The sequence below is a fragment of the Macrosteles quadrilineatus genome, unplaced genomic scaffold (assembly GCF_028750875.1).
Source record: "Macrosteles quadrilineatus isolate MER2022 unplaced genomic scaffold, UCM_ALF_1.0 Scaffold_19__1_contigs__length_3004403, whole genome shotgun sequence".
In the NCBI taxonomy this organism is placed as follows: domain Eukaryota; kingdom Metazoa; phylum Arthropoda; class Insecta; order Hemiptera; family Cicadellidae; genus Macrosteles; species Macrosteles quadrilineatus.
The window spans coordinates 1099153-1121701 of NW_026542612.1; the positions used below are offsets into that span (position 1 = coordinate 1099153).

Genomic DNA, 22549 nt, shown 5'->3' on the forward strand with positions numbered 1-22549 from the left:
GATAAATGTTGTTTACAAATAATTCAATTAATGGGAAATAACTTTTATTTTCAATAACTTTTTGTCAGAAAATCCAAAACCAAGAGAGATCAATAGCCTCGGAACTGGATTAACGCATTTAATTGGTCGGATGTACTATAGTTCTTAACTGTAAAATTTGGTTTTTGGTACTGTTTTTTTCCTTAGAACCGCTGGTATCAACAAGAATAATTTTTACGTACCAATACATCACTATTTACAAGTTAGTTATCGTTAGTGTTGCACCTTATTTATTACGGTAGTATTCAATTTAACTTTAACTGAATACTATAAGATCCCCGAGCGTATAACGGGGAGTAAGCACACAGCTAGTATATAAATAAAAATACACTGACCATCAGTTCCAGTGATTTTCTGTAGCACCTTGAAGGATTGGGACTGAACAGGTGCAGGTGATTGAGAGCCATTTGTCTGTGAGTGGCACCAGCTGGGCCGGGGCTGACTGCTACCGTTGTTCCTGGGATTAAGGGTAACAAATTAGTGTAGTATTGCTTTTTGTTAACAAAATTTCCATAAAGATTTTTTGGGTTTGGACTACTTTTTCTGAACACTGTATTATTTTTTTTATTAAAAGTGTGTATTATTTTGACCACCGATTAAATGCCACTAGTAAAATAACAAAAAGAACAAATTTAAACAAACCTAAAATACTAGTACTAGATTGCCTAACTAAATACACTTTTTGTTCATCATAAATAAATATCTAGTAAAATTGACTTACTGCTCCACAGTCACAGGTGATTGAGAACCAGAGTTGAACTTGTTGTGTTGATAAACAGGCTGTTGATTCACCCATCGGGGAGTCCCAGGGGTCTGCCGTCCAGAGTTTGGCTGTTGGTATTGTTGTTGTTGGTATTGTTGCTGTTGTTGTTGTTGATACTGCTGTTGTGGCTGCTGTTGGTACTGTTGCTGCTGCTGTTGTTGATATTGTGGTGGTTGGTATTGCTGTTGCTGGTAGCTGGGAGGTTGGTTGTAGTATGGAGCTTGAGATGGTTGAGGAGATGGAGTACCCTCTAGTTGAATGGGTATTATTCTCTCATTCGATTTTGCTGGCTCTTTGCCTTCAATCTAAAAAACAACAAAAGAATAAAACACTTAAGTGTAGAAGTAAAAATTGGATTATAAAAGCGTGCTTACATTAATTTAAGCTCAGGGCCATATTTCCCTAACAGCGGACACAGCGGTTGCCGGGGCCCCAGTCTAGGAGGGGGCCTCTCACTAGGGCCTTAAATTTTTTTCTTGATAAATTTACTTCACCGATTATCTGTTTCGCCGCAATCATGTGATACGTTGGTGAAATTTTCGCAACAACAAAAAGTCTTTACTATTTTGGGGTCAACGTAGGAATGTACTATTCATCCGCAATTGCGGAAGATATCCAGGATTTTATCGAGACCATGGGAGTCAAAGATCATGTCCCCGAACTTGGAAGATCTTCACGATTTTGTCATGATCGCAGGAAACATAAATATTGACTTCTTGGTCACGCAAGAGGTTAACTATTCCTCCGCGGCCACATGAGACGTTCATGATTCCGCCCCGATTGGAGGAGACAAAGATTATGTCTCCATGCTTGCGCAAAATTTTAACTATTTCTCCCCGGCCACATAAGACGTTCATGATTCCATTGCAATCAGAGGAGACGAAGATGAAGTCTCAGCACCCGCGCAAGATGATAACTATTTCTAAGCGACCATAGCGGAAGAAGCAGATTTTTCCGCAGTTCATGATTTTGCCGCGATCGCAGAAGACAAAGATGATGTCTCCACAATTGAGCATGTTGTTTACTATTTTGCCGTAAATGTAGAAGATGTTCACAATTCCTCCGCTACCGTTTCATATGTCCACGATTAGATTTTGTATTAACCAATTAATAGTATATCAATTAATATATTTTAAATTAATTCATTTGAAAACTATCTGATTTTGATCCGATGCCCGAAGGTGAACATTTTTTTATCAAGAAAGAAATTAAAATATCTGGCTGGCCCCGACCTAAGACTCCTAATATTATTAATTAAAACATTGATAGACTTTTTTATTACTTTAGTCTCCTAGGTATTTTTGCTGATTGGATTGTTTTAAACAAAAGGTCAATTGATCAAGTTGAAGCAATACCACGTGCATTTCTATAGTTCCAACCATCATAGAATCAGATTATAGAGGGGCCTCTCTGGTGAGAGCCGCCGGGGCCTCTTCGAGTCTAAATACGGCTCTGTATAAGTTCACTCACTAAACATACTAAATATAAACATATTATACATGAATACTTCACTTTCGCCTTACAATTAGATCACTCGCAACTGCTATCATTATTCCAGTAACAACAACAATGTAAACGCTGGTGGAATTTAATCCGTCATTCAATACTAGAATAGTAACTCGCTCGCTATCGCATTCCATTAACTCGAATGCAAGCTCGAATTAATGTAAACACTCAATTTAAGTTTTCCTTTTAGGACAGATCGTTTTACAGCGTCCGTGAATACCTACTTTAGTGGTCATTCACAAAGTCATGTGCGTATGTTTAGTTATTTAGTTATAGAATTTTTTACAGTAAGGAATTTTTGTTATCAAGATGTATTAAATTTATTTTTATTGTATTGACTTGGCTAATGCAAGTATTGTCAATTTGGCCCAATAAATGACTTATTGACTTATTAGGACCTCTTCCTGAAATTGGGAGGAACAACATAAAACCAATCTAGCAAACATGACTAATATCTGATATTATTACTCAATCTTCCAATCAAAAATCATAAATTTGATTATTTCTTGGATATTATATTTATTTTAATGCTGCGGAGCAGCATGGGTCCTACTTTTTAATAAAATGTGCTTACACAGTTACAAAGAGATCCTGCTCTTACCTGGATAGGGATGATCCTGGTTTGGGGCTGCTGAGGGTGTTGGCTTGGAGGAGGACTTTGGACAGGGATGACTCTAGGTTGCTGGTTTTGGTTTGGTGGAGGACTAGTAACGGTTTCCCTGTTCACCCAGGGAGGGACCTCTTTTGGTGTCTGCTGGTTCTGTCGAGACATCCAAGGAGTCGGGGCCTTATTGAGTTGACTGACAGGTGACTGGGGCTTTATTGTCTCTTGCGGGGCAATAGGAGGAATATACAAGGATCCTAGTTGAGCCCTCGGCTGCTGGGCTTCTATAGGAGGGACGTATATACTACCAGCAGTCGATGTTTGAGGTTCACTTTTTGTGTGTCTGTGTTGAGGTTGCATTTTTGGCACGGCCATTGGCGGTGGGGACGGTTGACGATTTATCACTTTCTGGGGAGACACAGGTTGCGGAGGCGAGGGAGGAGAATGCATGGCTTGTGGTGGGGGTGGAGGAGGTGGCGGTCCAGCTACATGGTGAAGGTGAGGGACTGCCCCGCCTTGAGGCAGTACAGGGATGGCTATCTGAGGCTGCATGGCAGCCATAGCTGACGGAGGGAGTGGGCCACTGGGCACTGACGTTGGTCTGGACTGTTGTGGTAGTGGGGCCATATCGGGGGTATTAGCGTTGCGGTTGATCCTCCTTGCCATTCGCGGAGACCTGATCTCTGACAGATCCAGACCTCCTGGTGTGTATGTGAATGGCTTCTTATCTTTGGTCATCATTGCGTTTTGTATGGCAGCTGGAGGCTCATACGCTGAACGTCTCTTCTCAGGAATCTGAAAAGATATCCATATGACTTCATGACTAGTCTTGGTAAAACAGTTAATTATAGTACCTACTATTTTAGTTTTCCTAGTTAATTTTAACCTACACTTGTAAAACGTATGAAAATTGGCTGCTTTTGCTTACCTAAAAAAACTAAGGTTCCCCAATTAGCTAAAATCAGAAATTAAAGTATGCTATGCTTAAAATTGCATTCATATCATACAATATTAATTAAAAATTTAAAAATCTTAGAGCATACTAATATTTTTTTCTTTTACATAAGTAAGTAGTCTTGGAGAAAATGTCCAACAAATTCAAGGGTGTGTAAGCGTAAGGTTTTTGCATTTCTTACTTATTTTACGTGATATAAAATTTGTACACAACCACAATCCTGTTCAAATCATGACAACAACTTAGCTACACACTACCACTATAAAGTTGTTTTTTCTATATTTATTTTTCTTTACCGTAGAGAGTTACATTGAAATTTTACCTTTGTGTAGGCTGGATTTCTACAACTTTTTATAACATTTATATTGAAATCTTTGTTAAATAAACCTATAGAACTCTTTGAACATCTAAAGTATAAATATCAATACTAAACCTAAGATAATGAAATTAATGTGCAAACTATTTTTGTACCGGTAAGACGTCTTCATGGATATTGCATGAGGTCATACTGAAAAGTGTAGATTTGTGTTCTCTGGACAAGGACTGTGTGAAAACAGACAAAACACTTCTATGCAACAATGTTTAGGCCATGCATAGTGCCATCTTCAGGGTGACTTAATATGTCAAGTGTGCAGTAGTAATACTGTAGGTCACTCTGAAGATTGAAGATGGCATACTCTATCTATCCCAAAACGTTAGTGAATAAGGGGTTGCCTTTTTGCTGTTGCCTGTGTTTTGAGTGTGTGAAAAAAGTTAGTACTACCACTACCAAAGGGTTTTATCTAATTTTATACAGTTGCCTTAAAGACATGTTAGGCCATAAGTAATTATAGTTATATGATCAATCTTTATTGAACATTCTACATGTAAGTTAAAGTTTGCATATTGGGTTTACTTGTTGGGAATGATTGACAATGTACAAGTGCTGGCTGTGGTATAGTAACTCTGTACCTCGGTGTTGAGTCGCACAGCAGGGATGTTCCCAGGCAGTCCTGGTGGTGGCGGGGGAGGCGGGGCAGGGTACCCAGCCGAGGGAGGAGGTGGTGGTGGTGGCGGTGGCGCCTGGTTGTCTCCTGGAACATACCATCACCTAAGTTGAGGCAACAACACATAATAATGTGGTGTAAGAAACTCGCTACTCTACAAAAGAAAATTGCCTACTGCTCTCTTTTTTAAGCAACCTCAGCTTTTTACCGATATTTACTTTACTTATCCTCTAGAAATGTTCACAAATGAGATTGTGATTAGATGTATTTTTGTAATTTCTTCATTAGAGTTAAGAACATTGAATTCATTGATTTCTGTACAAACGTGTAAAGCTATGTTAATTCAAATGAGTTCGTAAACCAGCATGATCGGACTATGGGAACGGGGATTTATGAAGGGGTTTTGTGGAATAAAAATTGGTTTTCCCATTTTAGATCTTGAAAACATAAAATTTTACAATTTCTTCCCAAACCATTTTTAGAGCTTAGAAAAGAAATAACTTAGTATATTGAAGCGTTTTTGTATGCCTAGCGGTTATGGAGAAAATTCATAAAATTGTAAATTAAAAATTCCAATGTGAGAATCTATATATTTAATACGCTAGGCATATTTTTGTCATAATTGTTTTGGAGTGGTGGTGCTACCGATCACCATGTCCAAGAAGGTGTAGTTAGAAAGGTCTTAGCATGTAGTTTTGCCATCAAACAAAATAACTTTGGAATTCCATCAGGGCTCTGCCCCAGTGGCCTTCAAAGTTCCCATGTTATTCTTAGGGAGAAACTGTTTGTTTACATTTGAACAGATGAATACTTTGAAATTGACAATAATATTTTAAACAGCTGGATATACTAAAATTTTGCACAAAATCAAAACATAACAAAAAAAAAGTTCGACATAATGGAGACTATAAGACGTTGACCAGGACAGGTCGGCAAATAGGAGGAGGCCAACAAACTTTAACTGGTAGACGCGAACGAAATACAAATAATACTATTGTCGTTGATAGCCGAATACAGCAAACACCCTTCCGTGTTGGGTTTAAGTGTGCTCTCCAACAGCCGCCTGAAGATTTCACATTCAATTTTAGGACTGTTGGATAATTGCTGCATAAGCTGTTGATTTTGGAAGACAAGGAGGCGGGTAGGACTAAATCGGAAACAGAAGAGAGGAGATATTAGATGAGTGGCAAATGCGTTGGGAGCAGAGTGTTTTATGTTAACATTTTAAAGGTAAACGTTCGGATATATACCTAACATCAGAAAGAGACTGGAACAAGATTGGGAGATAGGCCATTATGTAACACAGTTTGTAACAGGACACGGAAAATTTCAAGGCGAATTTGTGAAGATTTCACATGGTGGAAGAGGAAGTATGTAGATGTGGAGAAATAAAAACCACGAGTCATGTATTTATAAATTGTTTACTTCAGGAGACAAATAGGAGAGAACAGGAATAAGTCTTGGATAAGAGAGGTCTAGAGATGAGGAAATAAAACATGATGAGTGACAAGGAAACAATTGAGACGTTTATAAAAGTAGCTAGGGAAATAAGAGAAACCAGGAATACACACAGGCATTAAAATAAAAAAAAAAAACTAAGAAAGAAAAGGAATGAAAACTTTCCCATGAATGGGAGCGGAAAGGTTAGAGCGAATCTCAAGGATCCCTATCGCTCAGGACGGTATGAGTCGTGTCGTTAGGCATTTGGACACATAATGTGTTTGGAAACCTAATGCGGCTATGAGTAAGGCTATTTGTAGAAAACACTATACACAATAAATGTTGATTATATCCATAATCTTTGAGTTTAATATTTTAGTCATCAGAAATTATGACTGTTATTCGTTTTAAAATAACGCCTGTAATACTTAGCAATTGCTCGAATTCGAGCAACAGATACACTAGTAAATAATTAAATGTTGTTGTTTGCTTGATTAAGGATGCATTTTAATCACATTTGGCCAATTTTTTTATTTCATAATAATCTTTGATACTAAGCTATTAATATTTTACTAAAAACACAATTGATTACCCTCCCTGTATCAGCAATCCTGGTTACTTGTGAAACCTAATGCCATTTAAATAGATTTAATTGAAAATCCAATCAGGTAAATGGGAATTCGCTTAGTCTGCAGGTTGGCGGGGGTATTTATTTACCTTGTGGGGAGACTGGAATGGGGCTGCCTCCTCCTGATATCTGGCTCGATTGTCTTCTGAAACAGTGAAAAACATCAATTAAAACATAAATATTTAGCCTTAGGAATGAATATACTTAGTTATACTGTTTTGAAACTCCTTATACATTGATCAATCAATTGATATTTTTTATGACTACCTACCCATCAAATTTTCGTCAACTAACTATATGCAGGGTGTTTCGAAACTCTCTCCTGAAATGTTCCTTAGGTCAAAACAAGCCAAAAATAGCATATAAACCTATGCTCTATCTCGCTTCGTTTTCCATCTGTCAGTGTGTATGTATTTTTTACATAACTTCCCATCACTTTAAAACGACTTGGTGCGTACTTCAAACTTGGCACATGTATGATGACTAATAGGAACTATTTTTTCACAAAGCATCAAGTTCTAGTTTGTATAATTTAAAAATGGCGGCCATTTAAATTTTTCAATGCTTAATAACTAAAAACCATAGGATTTATAAAAATATGACAAAAAGGATGGAAATTCAATTGCTTTTACATAAATGTAAAGTTTGTATAGGGTCATAACACAATTCCGGTATTGGAGGAAATTTCATTTTTATAAAGTTTTTTATTTTCTAAATTTTTATTAAACTTCAGAAAATTTAATTTTTCTCCCTTATTTGTGTTATGGCCCTATACAAATTGTACATTTCTGTAAACGGAATTAAATTTGCATCCTTTTTGTGATTTGTAACCTTTTTATAAATCCTATGGTTTATGAGTTGTTAAGCTTTGAAAAATTTAAATGGCCGCCATATTGAAATTATACAAAGTAGAAACTTGTTTCTTTGCAAAATAATAGTTCCCATGAGCCTATATTGCTCATCATACACGTACCAAGTTTGAAGCTGATACCTCAAGTGGTTCCAAAGTTAGGGGAAGTTTACATAACAATATATCGGTGTTCCAACACCGACAGACGGAAAACGAAGCGAGATAGAGCAAATGTTTAAATGATATTTTTTGTTTGTTTTGATCTAAGGAACATTTCAGGAGAGAGTTTCGAAACACCCTGCATATAGTTAGTTGGCGAAAATTTGATGGGTAGTCATAAAAAATATCAATTGATTGATCAATGTATTTTTTAGACACTGCAACTCTCAAATTATATTGAAAATTTAATGAATTGATATCATAATAGATTAATAATTTAAAATTGCTCAGTCAATAATTTACTTTTTTTAGTTAAATTTAAAAGGAAATGACAACAATGTTTCACTCGATTGACAATGAATTGAGATTTAACTATTTTAACTATCAGAGGAAACACAGATAATATATTGTTTTTTCTTTGACAAACATTATGACGTAATAGATGTATATTAACATGTATCTACTGTAAAACAAACAAGCAATTTTCTGCAAATCGTTTTCTTCACATGGACAACATGGGGAGTAAAAGTGATCTTAAAATTGTTGATATATTGGCAGGTGAAGTAGAAACGGCTGTATACGCGCGTGTGCACTTTTCTCTGTGTTTTTGGCTCCTCGGAAAAGGAAAATGAAGAAAAGTAAATTAATTCGAATTTTAGGGTTTGCCAGGGAGACAGATTTCCTGCAGGGTAATGCACTAAAATAGAATATTCTAATCTCGTGTTAAGAACAGTTACCCCTTGCCCCTAACACCTGAACAAAACATCAACTTGTTTTGAGACTATTGATCTGGTGTCTGTTAAGGCAACGTCATTAATTATGCAAAGTGTAGAAACATGGCCTCAGCTAAAATGTGATTGAAAACTAATGAATATTGTAGTCCGTAGTGGTCAGTAGTATTCGCTAAACGCTCTTTGTCTTTTATTCCACAGGGTGTCCCCAAACAACCAATACCGCTTTTGTGGGATTGTTCCTTGCATAGGGACAAACAGATTTTGCACTATAATCATGGGTCTCCCATGCCTATTTTTCCGTCTATGTTTGTATGTGTTTTTTACAAATTTTCTTATAACTTCTTAACGCTTAACTTGGAATCTTTTAATTTTGGCACAGACAAGTAAAACTAGTACAATTAATATACAAAGAAATTAGTTTTGTATTTTACAAACATTTCAAAAAAGGCGGATATTCAAAAATTGAAATGTTTAATATCTCTAAAACGAAGAATTTTATCGTAAAATCAAATCCTTTAATTAACAAAATCGGCTGAAAGAAATCAAAGTTATAACACTTTTTACCACCTATTTTGATTGAAAATACTAATCAACATATAACTACTACTTAAACACGTAGTACAACCTAAAAACGTATTGTAGTGTTTGAAAGACTAAATATTTTATATACTTTATAGTAACTGTAGGAAAAAATATATTTTGTAACGTGAGGGCCAAGTGCCACTTCGCACATTAGTTACACAAATAACTATTTTTCTACCACCGCAAGAAAATAAGCATTTTGTGTACTGTTTATAAGCGTAGCAGTGTGATAATTTCCATGGAGTGGTAGCATAATATCTATTTCGCTACACTACTGTGAAATGAGATGTTTTCGTTGCACTTTATCAGTTGCGAAAAATCGTTACATTATTTATGACGGCAAAAGAATGTTTACTATGCGAAAGTAATGTTTATTATCTTTTTTGGATTTTGTTCTGTAAATAAACAAATATTTTTTATTTGTAGTGTAGCGAAAAGTAACGTTCAAAACACGAGTGTGAGTGTGTCCAAACATATTCTCGACCATAACGTGCTCGATCAATCTCGCACTTCAAACATGGTCTCAAATATGTAAAGGCTCACTTTTTACTGTTGTTATGAAATATACTATTCATTGTTCAACCAATGCTATGTATATAGAAATTCAAAACTTTGTTATTTTTTTCCTGTTTTGTTAAATAAGGTGTCATTAGATTTGTTTTTTATTTAGTAACTTGTATTAGTTTTTGTGTTTTTCTATATAGTTCTTCGTTTTCGGGTTTGTAGTATATTCTAAGCAATATATGCTATTTAAGTTATCAGCGGTTATTCTTACTCCTTCATAAGGACTTTTCGTATCTTACTTTGTAAGGATTAGGAATATTAATAACATGTCAGAAAAACAAGTCATTGTTATTATGTCTGAGGGCATGTAATTTCACAGTATAATAAAATAATAATATTAATTATAACTGTGGTAATGGCGAATAAGAAGGAAAGGAAATAAAACTGTACCTATTATTCAGTCATTTTAACTACGATAATTTAATAAATAAACAAACCAATAAAACAAATTAACCTTCAGATTGAGATATTAGAAAACGCAGTGAAAGACATATTGAAACTATGCCCCACCAAGTTGGCTGTACTAAACATAACACGTACATTTGAGATTTTCTCACCCGTCGTGAATATACGTATCTTCTTTGCCTAAATGTGTTTTTGGTTTTTACCGACTGTAAATGCCCGATCGTAATGAACCGCGTAGTGGCCAAACAATCATCAATTAAAATCAGACCACCATTTAGTTTTGAAAATGATTCCTGATTTGTCGTTCCATTTAATTTGTATAGTTCATATTCAAAATTGTAGGAAACATGTTCGTTCAAGTATTTTATAAATTAGGAACCTGGCCGACAAGTTTTGTTAACTTGAGACCAAGCTGTTGGAATACCACTAATAAACATATTTTAATTTTTAATTTGAAATGCAGACCATTTGGATGATTACCTTTAGATATTGGTTATTCCAATTCACTGATTGACACTGGTTACTAAAACTCGCACACTGCTGTGAGACGCGACGCAATACGCGAGAGACTGAGGACCGAGAGACTGTGACGAGTGTACAGAGGAACTGCAAGAGAAGGTCGGTCAGATCTGGGACGTATATGGCAAGTGTTGACATTGAACATGAACATGGCCGCTGTCATAGACACTGAACATGTGGCAAACACTCCACTGCTCCAAACATGCAGTAAATCCCAGTTTATATATTTGGTAAATTAGAACAATTTTCTGTTGACACATGCCGTATCATGAATCTGCATAGAAATCCTTGACGACGGTGGCAATCTTTTAAGGGCAATTAAGGATATTGTATTAGGGCTTATAAAACATACGGTTATATGTTAGTCTATGGTTTTATTTTTTTTTTTTTTTGTGTGATGATCTAAGGATAGTGCACACTTCAGAGCATCACCTTTATTCTGTGATATTACTAAAAAAAATACTTTTATTAACATCTTGACGGTGTGACATAAGATTGCACTATCGATGCGGCTCTATATTTTATACTGGTAATGTAGTTATACTTAATATCGTATACTGGTGATGTGGCTTTACTTTATATCGTATACTGGCGATGTGGCTCTACTTTATATCGTATACTGGCGATGTGGCCCCACTTTATATCGTATATTGGTGATGTGGCTCTCCCGTATATCGTATACTGGTGATGTGGCTCTCCTTTATATCGTATACTGGCGATGTGGCTCTACTGTATATCGTATACTGGCGATGTGGCTCTTCTGTATATCGTATACTGGCGATGTGGCTACTGATGTGGCTACTTAAGTCCTGTATACTGGTGATGTGGCTCTACTTTATATCGTATACTGGCGATGTGGCTCTTCTGTATATCGTATACTGGTGATGTGGCTCTACTTTATATCGTATACTGGCGATGTGGCCCCACTTTATATCGTATACTGGCGATGTGGCCCCACTTTATATCGTATATTGGTGATGTGGCTCTTCTGTATATCGTATACTGGTGATGTGGCTCTACTTTATATCGTATACTGGCGATGTGGCCCCACTTTATATCGTATATTGGTGATGTGGCTCTTCTGTATACCGTATACTGGTGATGTGGCTCTACTTTATATCGTATACTGGCGATGTGGCCCCACTTTATATCGTATATTGGTGATGTGGCTCTTCTGTATACCTTATACTGGTGATGTGGCTCTACTTTATATCGTATACTGTCGATGTGGCCCCACTTTATATCGTATATTGGTGATGTGGCTCTACTGTATATCGTATACTGGTGATGTGGCTCTACTTTATATCGTATACTGGCGATGTGGCCCCACTTTATATCGTATATTGGTGATGTGGCTCTTCTGTATATCGTATACTGGTGATGTGGCTCTCCTGTATATCGTATGCTGGTGATGTGGCCCTACTTTGTATTGTATACTGGCGATGTGGCCCCACTTTATATCGTATATTGGTGATGTGGCTCTTCTGTATACCGTATACTGGTGATGTGGCTCTACTTTATATCGTATACTGGCGATGTGGCCCCACTTTATATCGTATATTGGTGATGTGGCTCTTCTGTATACCTTATACTGGTGATGTGGCTCTACTTTATATCGTATACTGTCGATGTGGCCCCACTTTATATCGTATATTGGTGATGTGGCTCTACTGTATATCGTATACTGGTGATGTGGCTCTACTTTATATCGTATACTGGCGATGTGGCCCCACTTTATATCGTATATTGGTGATGTGGCTCTTCTGTATATCGTATACTGGTGATGTGGCTCTCCTGTATATCGTATGCTGGTGATGTGGCCCTACTTTGTATTGTATACTGGCGATGTGGCTCTACTTTATATCGTATACTGGTGATGTGGCTCTCATGTACATCGTATACTGGTGATGTGGCTCTACTTTATATCGTATACTGGTGATGTGGCTCTACTTTGTATTGTATAGTGGCAATGTGGTCTCCTGTATATAGTTTTCTAGCGATGTAGTTCAACTGTATACTAAGCCGAGCTATACTAAGGAGAATCTCTTGAGTGAGGAGCCAGCCAAGGACAGAGTATATGCCATACAAGGCGTGGGATTGGCGGCGGGAGATGCACACACACACACACACACACACTGTATAGTCCGTCTAGTGTTACCATACCATACCAGCCACTCACACACACGCGCTGCCGCTGGCCTCGTCCACAATCACATCAACAGATGACTCACGTTCCTGTTTATCATAACATCCACTTATGGCCTCAAACTGACACTAGAAGATAGCTTTGTTGGGCGTATGTTTGATAAAACGTAGGTACGATATGAGGGAATCACTTGGTAAATTGTCTTTAACGTCTGATAAGAGACTGATAAGACTTTTATCCATGCGATACGAATTTTTCACTGCGATTATCTTTACAAGTTTTGGTTTTTTGGAATCTGCAGCACAATAAACTGAATTTATTCTACTGACCCAGACTAACAACCCCTAACTACATACTGACCAACAAATTCTATAACCCCTAGCTACGTACTGACCAATATATTCGCACTGACCCAGTCTTATAACCCCTGGCTCATAGTGACCAATATTTTCCTCCTTTGTATAAATGAGAGACTCCAAAAAATTACAACCTCTATTTGTTGTCAGTACACATTTATACAATTTGAGTACTGCCGTAGTTCTACTAGCGTCTAATCACAGTGTGTGGCGGAAGGACCTCGCGTTCCTCCTTACATGGCGAGGGAAGGTCCTGCGAGCCTTGGGGTAGAAGGAAGTGGAAGTTACTGGCCATCTGTGGTGTCAACTTATAACTCTCAGGAAACCTCAATACAAACAAAGATTAGACATAACAAACAAAGAGTAGATACTGTATTTTTTTATTATTTGGGCCATACTGTCATGCATTTCCCAGTAATTTATACTTACTAAGCTCTTGTACAGTAAATATGTCTACAGCAGCATTACTTTCTGAAGTCCTTGAATGAACGCATCGTTCTGTTGAATGCAACAACTGATCGGTCTACAAGTATGGCCAGTAATTTATTCCGTTTGCAATATGATTACGTGCGGAGATGTTAGTAGAACTGGCGATTACTTCCAGCGGATCAGCTGGGCAGTGGACTGTCCTGCCACTGTCGCATTATCGGAAACCCGACGTGGTTTAAGCCTAGTCAGTGTCGCGAGTGATTAAATCACACGAAACGAGCCGTGGGGAAAAACAACGTAAACAACATCTTGTGTCTTTACACATATTGAAACGATGTCTAGTCAAACATCAAACCAATACTGGTATTAGTCAACTGAAGATTAGTAACAACACGGAGAGAAGAATTAAACCACGTTTGGAGTTCAATAGCGTCTCTTAACTGCTTTGGTGGGGGAGCGAGCTGGTCTAGTGTTAGAGCGCGGGACTTCGGTTCCTAAGGTCTCAGGTTCCAAATTCAAAATGCTAACCCTGTCTTGTGCCAAGCGTACAAAATGCTTGGGTAAATATGTAAGGATCTATAGTACAGAAAAATCGCTTTTTTGTAGAAATGAAAGTTTTTTTTCATCCAAAGTGTACACAGTTATTTCTCATCGTACAATTAAATTAACGTCACTATCACAATATCGTCTCATTAATAAGAGAAATATAAATGCAGAACAATGCACTATGTAATATTAAAGACAGAGATTTTCCAATGAAGTAACCCAGGCGAAAGTAACACTTGGCAGTGTTGGAACTGTTTTCGCTCAAACAGTCTGGACTCACATATTATATACAAACTGACGCGATCTACGTAAATCATTTATTTATTTCTGGAGGTCCAAAGTTAGCCGTGATGCAGATAGTGGGTTTCAGCGGGGCTATTCTAGGACTCCAGACTTCGGATCTGCTTACACGGTTCCAGGTGTTCGTTTTGCACACCACTCAATTACGTCTGGGCTGATAAATTTGGCAACAGTTAGTGAGTTAGTATTACAAATTAGTTAGCTTCTAAACAGCGATAGTGTATGTTTAGCATGTGGTGTATACTATGTTCTTAAAATCTAAAAATATGCAGCGTTCCCGAATTTATCCCTGTTGTTTAGTAACTTTTGTATTTAAAATTATTTGATGTTATATCGAATGAGCGATGAACTTACGAATCGCAAGCTCACACCAAAATAAGACTAAAAGAATATGAAAAAAGATAGTGAAATGATAATCCACACAAGAAGAATAAGAAACACTTCCTACATAATAAAAATATTGTTACAAATTGTAATTTTTTTGTAAATCTAAAAGGTATGTTTGTACCAATACTTTTACTTAGCGAAAGCATGAATAAAATATACATTATGCATAAAATTTAAAAATAACATTGATCTCTATAATACATGTTTAGGTGTGTTCCCAGCCCTACATATCCACAAAATACCCCCGCCACAGCAAACCTGCTGACTAAGCGAATTTCCATTTGCCTGATTGGATGTTAACTTAAATATCTCCTTAAACATGTAAGCTATTTAAAAACATTAGGTTTAATTAGTACTTGGGTTTGCTACAACTGAGGGTAATGAAGTGGGTTTTAGTTACATTTTAATAATTCATTATAAAATAAATACTTGCCTATTTATATTGAAATATATCCATAAATAAGCAAACTAGAACGATTTATTTATCCTACATAAGAATAACATGGTCATTTTAAATTTATAATTTTTGAATTTTTCCATAACCAATACCCGCACAAAAAAGGTCAACATCCTTGCAGTATGTCTAACAACTAAAATTGTCATTCACATATTATAAAATTGGGTCGGTAGTATATTGATAAAACATCTTCATGAGAGAAGCACCTTGTGAAATAAGGATATACTAGGATGACGTCACTGCGTGTCAACGGGATGTGGCCGTTGCGGCTACGGCTGACTTCTGGCAAATTACGACTACGAAGCGTTTCCTAGAACATGGGAGTCACAGCAACGAACACTTCGTAAGTGAATTTGCTACAAAATGTATTTCTAAAAATTCATCGATATTCCTAATACGATTTTGTGCTCGAATCATTATTGAAAGATGTCCGACTACGAGTGGGCCTGGATAATATCTATGGCCTCTTGCAGAGTGTGTGGTTGGGTCTGTCTGAACTAGCCTGGTGACCAGAGGGCTGATGCCCCTTTGCACCGATGGTCAAAGGTATTTTCATGGATCGACAAAGTCCTCTCTCCCAAGAGTGCCCAGATGCACCGGCGGTCAACAATCTGTCAAGCTTGGATGCTCCTTCCCCTCCTCGAACGCTTTTATATACCTATCCCATCTTTTACGTTCCATCGTATATAGCCTGCGCTAAATATTTACCATATCTTTGCTACGGAGTAAAGAATAATAAACAAACATTACAAACACATGGACTGATATCAACACACTCTATCATATAATTTTGTCATAAAACGTTTCTCTCTTGAAATATATTTACTGAATTGTATTTTTTGTAAACATAACCTAACTCATGGTGATGGTTTTCGGCGTCAACCGCGTCGTCAGTTGTATTTCACTGCCAGACGTTTCGCCCTTACTATGAAGTGGCATCCTCAGTGGCTAGGCTGAGACTACTCAGTCCCTAGCCACTGAGGATGCCACTTCATAGTAAGGGTGAAACGTCTGGCAGTGAAATACAACTGACGACGCGGTTGACGCCGAAAACCATCACCATGGATTTCAATGACAACGGCCGCGAAAGCCTACGCATGAAGATAACCTAACACAACCTAACCTAACCTAACCTAACCTAACCTAACCTAACCAAACCTAACCGTTTACCGTACTAACTACGTGTAACAACATTTCAATGGGAGGGAAGGGCGTCAGTGGTCTTTGACCGCCCTGGGCATCACAATAAAATGACCATCGGTGCAACTGGGCATTCGAGATTAGGGCCACCCCTGACCATCGGTGCAACGATGTAGTAACACTTCGGCCCAGTAACATTTCGGCCAAACTCAAATTTCTTAGAAAAACAGTATCACTTCGTCCCACTCGCTTTTACAGATGATTAAATAAGCTAATGGAGTAACATTTCGGCCCGACGAAAAATTGACAAGGGTTGAGGAACGCAGTTCAGGTAGTAAGAGGTACATGACCTCCAGGTACATGAGGTACTTTGCGGGCGCACATGAAAAGAGCCCAAAAACTCAGGCCGGACCTCCAAGGTCCCTCCCATGACTGTGCGAAAAGAGCCTGGGCTCTTCCTAGAACTCTCACAACGAGTCTTCAAAGGAGAAAGAGCCAATAACACAGTACATGAATTTATTTACAATATTAAAAGATTCACTGTTAAAAGATACGTTATTAAAATTTAGATTATTAAAAGATATTTACATTACTAAAATACATAGTCTGTTTACCTAGCCTAACCTAACCTAACCCAACCTAACCCAACCTAACCCAACCTAACCTAACCCAACCAAACACAACACTATTTCAGAACAGGAGTCAGCGTCCTCCTCCTCAGTTAACTGTGGAGACCCGGGCTCTTTCCATGCTTAAGATTAGTGGACCTTTTTGGGGATTAAAATTTCGGGCTCTTTTCATGTGCTCCGTACTTTGCAACCACCCTCTGGTGGAATGTCGCCCAACCGTCACCCCTTGCATCCTCTGACCTCACATGACGGAGAATCGGTGGAATCTTACCTAACCTAACCTGTCAAATATGTTTTTGGGACGAAGTGTTACTAGTGGGCGGGCAGGTAGAGAGTTGGACCGTAGGCCACATCTGAGGGTTTCGGGCCGAAATGTTACTGGGCCGAAGTGTTACTTGGGCCGAAGTGTTACGACACGGGTGCAACTGGGCAACTGCCGACCAGAGATCATCAGGCTCTACTGGCCAAGGCGGTGGCCAAGTCGATGATGGGGAGGTTCTGTACCTGGCGATCCGTCTACGTCTGGAGACTGGCCAATGGTTTAAGGCTCGATCCAGGTAGACAAAGGGTTAGGAGGCAGGTTCTATTTACATAGGTAAACAAGAGATATCAGTACCAAACCGCATTAAGCATTATATTTACAAATACATTACTACAGCATCATCGATTAAAACTACAGGGAGTAATTTAAGAAATTTACTTTGTATTATGTAGAGTTGGGGTTAAAACCTAACATATAATAACCTAACCAAATTATGACCTATATAAAATTCTTTATTTAACGCTCTGCGTATAATTTGGCCGGGTTTTCAATTGTTAAACAACCTGCTCTAGGCAAATTCTGGACAGCCAGTCTCGCCTCGACTTCTCATTAGGGATGTATTGACCTCGACAATCCAGGTGAGCAAATCCCAGTTCAATATTAATCCTGGGACTGAGCCTCCGCCTAACGTGCATACCATAGACGATTGTGAGCCACATACTTGGGTTTAATGAACCTGTAGAATATAGGCAGGTGAAATATCAGCCTTACTTTGTTATATTGTTGGTTATGATATTTTGTTCTGCAGTCAGATAAAAGCGAGCCTGTGGTATTTGTATTACGCAAACGCAGCTCAGCGTCTCTAGAGGTGTTGAAACATCAGGTCTATGTTCCAGCCGATGCACTCGAGTGCAACTTGCCTGCCACTGTACTGCAACAATGCAACAGTACTCTGCACTCAACCACTCACTTTTCACCACTCACCACTCCCACTCAGCTGCATTCCACGCCTGATTTATACCCGGCTGTTATATACATGTGGGAAAGTCTTGTACAACGGTCTAGGTCTAATGCAATCTGATTTATGCTCGTATGAGTTATAACCTGCCATTGTTCCCAACCATCAATGGAAACCAATCTACTACCGGAGTAATTGAATCTCCGCTTACACAGTTCAAAAGTGGTAAGTGCTCGTATAGTTGATCATCATCGACGATAGAAATTATATCTCGCCGTTGATGTAGATGTTGTGTCCTGTAACGAGGATTTGAAAAGATATAATACTTCGTTAATGTAAATGCGCTTCACATTTAAACCTGATTTCATTCATACAAATTTTATTTAGAGAATATACTCGTCTGTCATGTTCATCAGTCAAATCCTATTATTCAATAACTCCAACTACCGAACCTCTCAGTGTGAAAGTGAGTTATGTCAATATCTAATGTGTCTAAAGGGTCCTCTGTGATGCGGTTGTTGACCATGGTGTTGGCCTTGTCGTTGTACTGACCCAGGATACCCCACCCGGTACATGTTATATCTAATTTATCTCACATCTCTACACTCACATCATACTCTCTCTCTGTCTGGAAATGCCCTGGTCCTCTGTGACGCGGTGTCTAGGCACGTTGTTGACCATGGTGTTGGCCTTGTCGTTGTACTGACCCAGGATACCCCACCCGGTACATTTTATATCTAATGTATCTCACATCTCTATACTCACATCATACTCTCTATCTGTCTGGAGATGCCCTGGTCCTCTGTGACGCGGTGTCTAGGCACGTTGTTGACCATGGTATTGGCCTTGTCGTTGTACTGACCCAGGATACCCCACCCGGTACATGTTATATCTAATGTATCTCACATCTCTATACTCACATCATACTCTCTATCTGTCTGGAGATGCCCTGGTCCTCTGTGACGCGGTGTCTAGGCACGTTGTTGACCATGGTGTTGGCCTTGTCGTTGTACTGACCCAGGATACTCCGGTACATGTTATATCTAATGTATCTCACAGCTCTATACTCACATCATACTCTCTATCTGTCTGGAGATGCCCTGGTCCTCTGTGACGCAGTGTCTAGGCACGTTGTGTACCATGGTGTTGGCCTTGTCGTTGTACTGACCGAGGATACCCTACCCGGTACATGTTATATCTAATGTATCTCACAGCTCTATACTCACATCATACTCTCTTTCTGTCTGGAGATGCCCTGGTCCTCTGTGACGCGGTGTCTAGGCACGTTGTTGACCATAGTGTTGGTCTTGTCGTTGTACTGACCGAGGATACCCTACCCGGTACATGTTATATCTAATGTATCTCACAGCTCTATACTCACATCATACTCTCTATCTGTCTGGAGATGCCCTGGTCCTCTGTGACGCAGTGTCTAGGCACGTTGTGTACCATGGTGTTGGCCTTGTCGTTGTACTGACCGAGGATACCCTACCCGGTACATGTTATATCTAATGTATCTCACAGCTCTATACTCACATCATACTCTCTATCTGTCTGGAGATGCCCTGGTCCTCTGTGACGCAGTGTCTAGGCACGTTGTGTACCATGGTGTTGGCCTTGTCGTTGTACTGACCGAGGATACCCTACCCGGTACATGTTATATCTAATGTATCTCACAGCTCTATACTCACATCATACTCTCTATCTGTCTGGAGATGCCCTGGTCCTCTGTGACGCGGTGTCTAGGCACGTTGTTGACCATGGTGTTGGTCTTGTCGTTGTACTGACCGAGGATACCCTACCCGGTACATGTTATATCTAATGTATCTCACAGCTCTATACTCACATCATACTCTCTTTCTGTCTGGAGATGCCCTGGTCCTCTGTGACGCGGTGTCTAGGCACGTTGTTGACAATGGTGTTGGCCTTGTCGTTGTACTGACCCAGGATACCCTACCCGGTACATGTTATATCTAATGTATCTCACAGCTCTATACTCACATCATACTCTCTATCTGTCTGGAGATGCCCTGGTCCTCTGTGACGCGGTGTCTAGGCACGTTGTTGACCATGGTGTTGGTCTTGTCGTTGTACTGACCCAGGATACCCTACCCGGTACATGTTATATCTAATGTATCTCATAGCTCTATACTCACATCATACTCTCTTTCTGTCTGGAGATGCCCTGGTCCTCTGTGACGCGGTGTCTAGGCACGTTGTTGACAATGGTGTTGGCCTTGTCGTTGTACTGACCCAGGATACCCTACCCGGTACATGTTATATCTAATGTATCTCACAGCTCTATACTCACATCATACTCTCTATCTGTCTGGAGATGCCCTGGTCCTCTGTGACGCGGTGTCTAGGCACGTTGTTGACCATGGTGTTGGCCTTGTCGTTGTACTGACCCAGGTTACTGCGGTACATGTTATATCTAATGTATCTCACATCTCTATACTCACATCATACTCTCTATCTGACTGGAGATGCCCTGGTCCTCTGTGACGCGGTGTCTAGGCACGTTGTTGACCATGGTGTTGGCCTTGTCGTTGTACTGACCCAGGATACTGCGGTACATGTTATATCTAATGTATCTCACATCTCTATACTCACATCATACTCTCTATCTGTCTGGAGATGCCCTGGTCCTCTGTGACGCGGTGTCTAGGCACGTTGTTGACCATGGTGTTGGTCTTGTCGTTGTACTGACCCAGGATACTGCGGTACATGTTATATCTAATGTATCTCACATCTCTATACTCACATCATACTCTCTATCTGTCTGGAGATGCCCTGGTCCTCTGTGACGCGGTGTCTAGGCACGTTGTTGACCATGGTGTTGGTCTTGTCGTTGTACTGACACAGGATACTGCGGTGCATGTTATATCTAATGTATCTCACAGCTCTATACTCACATCATACTCTCTATCTGTCTGGAGATGCCCTGGTCCTCTGTGACGCGGTGTCTAGGCACGTTGTTGACCATGGTGTTGGCCTTGTCGTTGTACTGACCCAGGATACCCCACCCGGTACATGTTATATCTAATGTATCTCACATCTCTATACTCACATCATACTCTCTATCTGTCTGGAGATGCCCTGGTCCTCTGTGACGCGGTGTCTAGGCACGTTGTTGACCATGGTGTTGGCCTTGTCGTTGTACTGACCCAGGATACCCCACCCGGTACATGTTATATCTAATGTATCTCACATCTCTATACTCACATCATACTCTCTATCTGTCTGGAGATGCCCTGGTCCTCTGTGACGCGGTGTCTAGGCACGTTGTTGACCATGGTGTTGGTCTTGTCGTTGTACTGACACAGGATACCCCACCCGGTACATGTTATATCTAATGTATCTCACATCTCTATACTCACATCATACTCTCTATCTGTCTGGAGATGCCCTGGTCCTCTGTGACGCGGTGTCTAGGCACGTTGTTGACCATGGTGTTGGCCTGGTCGTTGTACTGACCCAGGATACCCCACCCGGTACATGTTATATCTAATGTATCTCACATCTCTATACTCACATCATACTCTCTATCTGTCTGGAGATGCCCTGGTCCTCTGTGACGCGGTGTCTAGGCACGTTGTTGACCATGGTGTTGGCCTGGTCGTTGTACTGACCCAGGATACCCCACCCGGTACATGTTATATCTAATGTATCTCACATCTCTATACTCACATCATACTCTCTATCTGTCTGGAGATGCCCTGGTCCTCTGTGACGCGGTGTCTAGGCACGTTGTTGACCATGGTGTTGGCCTTGTCGTTGTACTGACCCAGGATACCCCGGTACATGTTGTACACGAGACGACGCACCTGGGGGTCGTTCGGGTCCACCTTCACAGCTCCAGCAGACATCTAGGATACGTCAACGTTCCGTAGTGAGGGTAATTTGTTTGTATGGTTTTTTAAGGGCTCTTTAATTTGTTTCTTTTCAATCGTAAGCGATAGCAAAGATCACAGTAAATAGATTAGGTTATTCTACGGTCTGACAGATTCTTTTAGGATGCAGTAACTATTAAGATTTTTCTGTTTCATCTTAAGAACAAGTATGTGTAGGTGTAATAAAGCAACTATCGCAATAAAGTAAAATGTACAGTTTTACACTCAAAATCTTAACCTTGAGTGGGTTGATTCATTGATGTTCATGTTTTAAGCCCGATATATTGCATTTTCATTTCGCCGATTAAGGAC

At 39.4% G+C, this 22549-nt stretch overlaps 1 protein-coding gene across 4 annotated transcripts in view; it reads right to left on the reverse strand.

The window, feature by feature from the left end:
* The window catches only part of LOC129005277 (uncharacterized), a 111995-nt gene that overhangs the window by 29032 nt on the left and 60414 nt on the right, over positions 1-22549 (reverse strand). For all 4 annotated transcript variants that reach the window (XM_054434118.1, XM_054434115.1, XM_054434114.1 and 1 more), the window contains exons 3-7: positions 7011-7066; positions 4819-4940; positions 2910-3707; positions 761-1107; positions 375-496 (exon numbers count right to left, since the gene is read on the reverse strand). In XM_054434118.1, coding sequence (XP_054290093.1) covers positions 375-496; positions 761-1107; positions 2910-3707; positions 4819-4940; positions 7011-7066 — 1445 coding nt within the window. The remainder of the gene's footprint in view (positions 1-374; positions 497-760; positions 1108-2909; positions 3708-4818; positions 4941-7010; positions 7067-22549) is intronic.